The sequence below is a fragment of the Nestor notabilis genome, unplaced genomic scaffold, assembly GCF_000696875.1.
Source record: "Nestor notabilis isolate BGI_N333 unplaced genomic scaffold, ASM69687v1 scaffold18189, whole genome shotgun sequence".
NCBI classification, from domain to species: domain Eukaryota; kingdom Metazoa; phylum Chordata; class Aves; order Psittaciformes; family Psittacidae; genus Nestor; species Nestor notabilis.
Window position 1 is genome coordinate 3,403 of NW_009945299.1, and position 3,011 is coordinate 6,413.

Sequence of the window (3,011 nt, forward strand, 5' to 3'; positions counted from 1 at the left end):
GTCTCTTGTATTTCCAGAGTAGAAACATGTTTTAACAGGAAAAGGGGAGAACAGGAGCAGTGTCCACTGCCAGCAACAGACACAGTGCTCCAATCTGAAGCATTCCCTAAAGTTTTTACTAGCAGATGGGAAAGTAAGCAGTGAAGCTCTCAGGAAGCAAGTCATGGCAACTGTGGTCACCCTCTTTATGCCCTTTAAAGGTGACCTGATGCTGTGTCAGTGTCCCCTTGAGCCCTGAAGTATACCTCATCTATTCCAAGACCCCTCTCAAGTCAGAAACCCCTGAACACAAAGCCTCAAAGAGTGCTGCTAGTGCTGGAACACTAGTGGAACCAGTGGAACCAGGGGAACTTCTGCAACCGGGAGCTAGCAATGAGGCAGCTCTCCTCTCTTCATGGGCATTGACCGTGAGCTGGATGGCACAGGACTTGCGGGTTGCCACAGAACACAATCTGAACCAGATTCAGGCCAGAGGAGCCACTGCAAAAGTTAACGTGGCAGCTTCCAGGAAAGGGGAACATATAAATAAACCACAGACAGTGAAAATGAGCCAAAAGGGTCTCTGGGTTCCAACCCACCCATCCTCCCTCTCCAACCACATCAGCACAGCTGCCCAAGCTCCTTGCTGAAAGGCAGTCACAGTCTCTGGGCCCCTCGCAAGAGAGGCTGGTCTCTGTGCCCTTCCTTGCCTAGCAGGCAGAGTCCTGTCTGTTTTGTGTAGAGCAGAGGCTAAGGAGGGTATGAGCATTCCCAAAGTCAGGTGTGCTTTAGACCTCGCTCTCAGTAGAGGGCTTGCGTTGGTGTTTCCAGCCTGTGTCTGGGAGTGAGCCCCGCCGCTCCGGAGTGGCTGCTGCTGTGTTAACACTGCTGCATTCAGATTGTTCCTCCTGCAGCAGCTGCTCAGTTTCAGTGTCATCCAGTGAGCCAGAACTAGCCTGGATAGAGACCGTGTCTGTCTTCATGCAGACGTGGTCCCGCAGGATCCCTCCTCGGGAGCTCCGAATCTGCTTAAGGTCATCCCACTCAGAATCATCACTGGATAAAAGGCATATCCCCTCCACAATCTTGATCTTCTCCTTGGTGTAGCTGTGGTCAGGACCAGTCTAGGAAGCAGACAGATGAATGAAAAGAAACAGTACATCTATGGGAAAACATGGCAAAGAGCAAAGCAGAGCTAGGATGTAGACAGTGAAGCAGACAAAAGGCTGGACCTCCATGAAACAGCCACTGGGGCTCTGACTGTCACAATGGCAGAACCCATTCTAAGCTTCCCATCGGTTCTTCACCACCCCCCGACAAGTCCTCCCTGCAAAAGCTCCGAACATCAGGAGCCTCCAAATCATAGGAGGGGAATGAGGATGAGCTGGCTCTTCTAATTCAACTACATCTATTCCCAAACAGTGGGGAGTAAGAACAACACTGAGCCTAAAAAGGAAGGGGAAAAAAACCCCAAACACAAACCAAAATAGGAAGCAGGAAAAGCTGTAAGACTTCATGCTAAGAGCAGGCAGGGAATCAATTCTAGGTCTGTGTTATCTTCATATCTGAGTCATTCCAGTTTTGCCTCTCAGGAGAGCACAGCTGGAACACCACTGTTCAGTCTGAGTCTCACAGTGGTACAGGGGAAGGAGATTATAGGGAAACAACTAAAATGATCAGAGGCTAAAGGGACCATACTGAGATTGAAGTGGCTCACTGCCAAATAGGGAGCATCAGAACATCTGATCTACCCCTGAGGAGAAACTGGATGGGGAAATAAGCATCTGGGTAATATCTAGGAGCAGCAGAATTAAGATAAAAGTGGAAAGGGCTTAGATTCCCAGATAAATAAACCTAAGTTATCCTTAGTAAATAAAGACTAAAATGGCAGGAAAGTTTGGGAAATCTATTGGACAGTACCTTTGAAAAAATAAAAGCCAGGGAAAACTCTCCTTTGTGTAAGTCTTGCTGTGATCCCTGCTCGAGGAACTAAGTGATCTAACAGATCATCATAAATGGTCCTACAGAAATTACCTTTTTCAAATCTCACACACTGAGTATGAGTAGCCAAAGCCAAGGCCAAAGGATCTGCCCTAGAAAATTACCTGTACTTTCTTGATAGACACTAGAGCTGGTTTAAGGACATAAAAGCAGGGGAGAAAACAAGAAAGAACAATTAGTATGGGACAGTGCTTGAGCCACACAACAGAGCTTGAGTGAGGGAGGCAGGATCAAACACAGAGTAGTGATACCTGACGTGAGGATGTGGACGGAAATCAGAAGAGGGAAGATGAGAAGCTATCTGAGTGATAGGAAAGCTTCTGAGGAGAAAACAGAGGAGAAACTAAGTGCTGCAGGATATCATATCAAGCCCTCTCCATCCTGTCCAGGGCAGATGTCTGCAGGGCCTTTAAAATGCTTCATTAAATAAGGGCTCCAGTTCTCTCCCTGTCCCACCCCTTCCAGGCAGTGCACAGCCAGGAGCCACGTTCTTGTTACCAAAGCCCTTCTGCCTGCCTGGTTCCCCAGTGACTATCCAAAGCAACCTTGGTGCAACAGTCACTAACTAGGACTGTGTCCAGGGAAGACACTTCCCTTTGACTCCTGGTACTTTGAGGGCCAGCACCCAGTGCAAACGAAATATAAGAAACTGGGAGTTGGGAAGAAGCAGAGAGCTGAGGACAGGTCTAATTCACTACAGCTCACTGGGAAAGAAGTGCTGCTGGTTCATCTCCATAGGAATCTGAGCAATTCACTCAAGTTGTCCTCCTACATCCTAGAAGTAAATGCTGACAAGTTCCAACATTTTCACAAAGGCCTGTAATACTCAACAGCAACTTGAACTGGGCTCCTGTGTCCTTAGCAGCAAAACTCTTACCTCTTTCTTATAGCACAACTGGTTGTACATGGTTGGTTTGGGAATCGCTTCAATCTTCACCTCTTGGGTAGATGTCCGGTATGAGGGATTACTGTAGGTGAGGTTCCCCAAGCCAGGGTCTGTGAACTTGGACTTATTATGCCTAGAGGGAAAG

At 47.9% G+C, this 3,011-nt stretch overlaps 1 protein-coding gene across 1 annotated transcript in view; it reads right to left on the reverse strand.

Moving 5' to 3' along the window:
* Window positions 1–470: 470 nt before the first annotated feature.
* The window catches only part of LRP4 (low density lipoprotein receptor-related protein 4), a 39,216-nt gene continuing 36,675 nt past the window's right edge, over window positions 471–3,011 (reverse strand). Inside the window, exons 36-37 of the mRNA XM_010022808.1 lie at window positions 2,858–2,999; window positions 471–1,103 (exon numbers count right to left, since the gene is read on the reverse strand). Of these exons, the coding sequence (XP_010021110.1) occupies window positions 768–1,103; window positions 2,858–2,999 (478 nt within the window). The 3' untranslated portion in view covers window positions 471–767. The remainder of the gene's footprint in view (window positions 1,104–2,857; window positions 3,000–3,011) is intronic.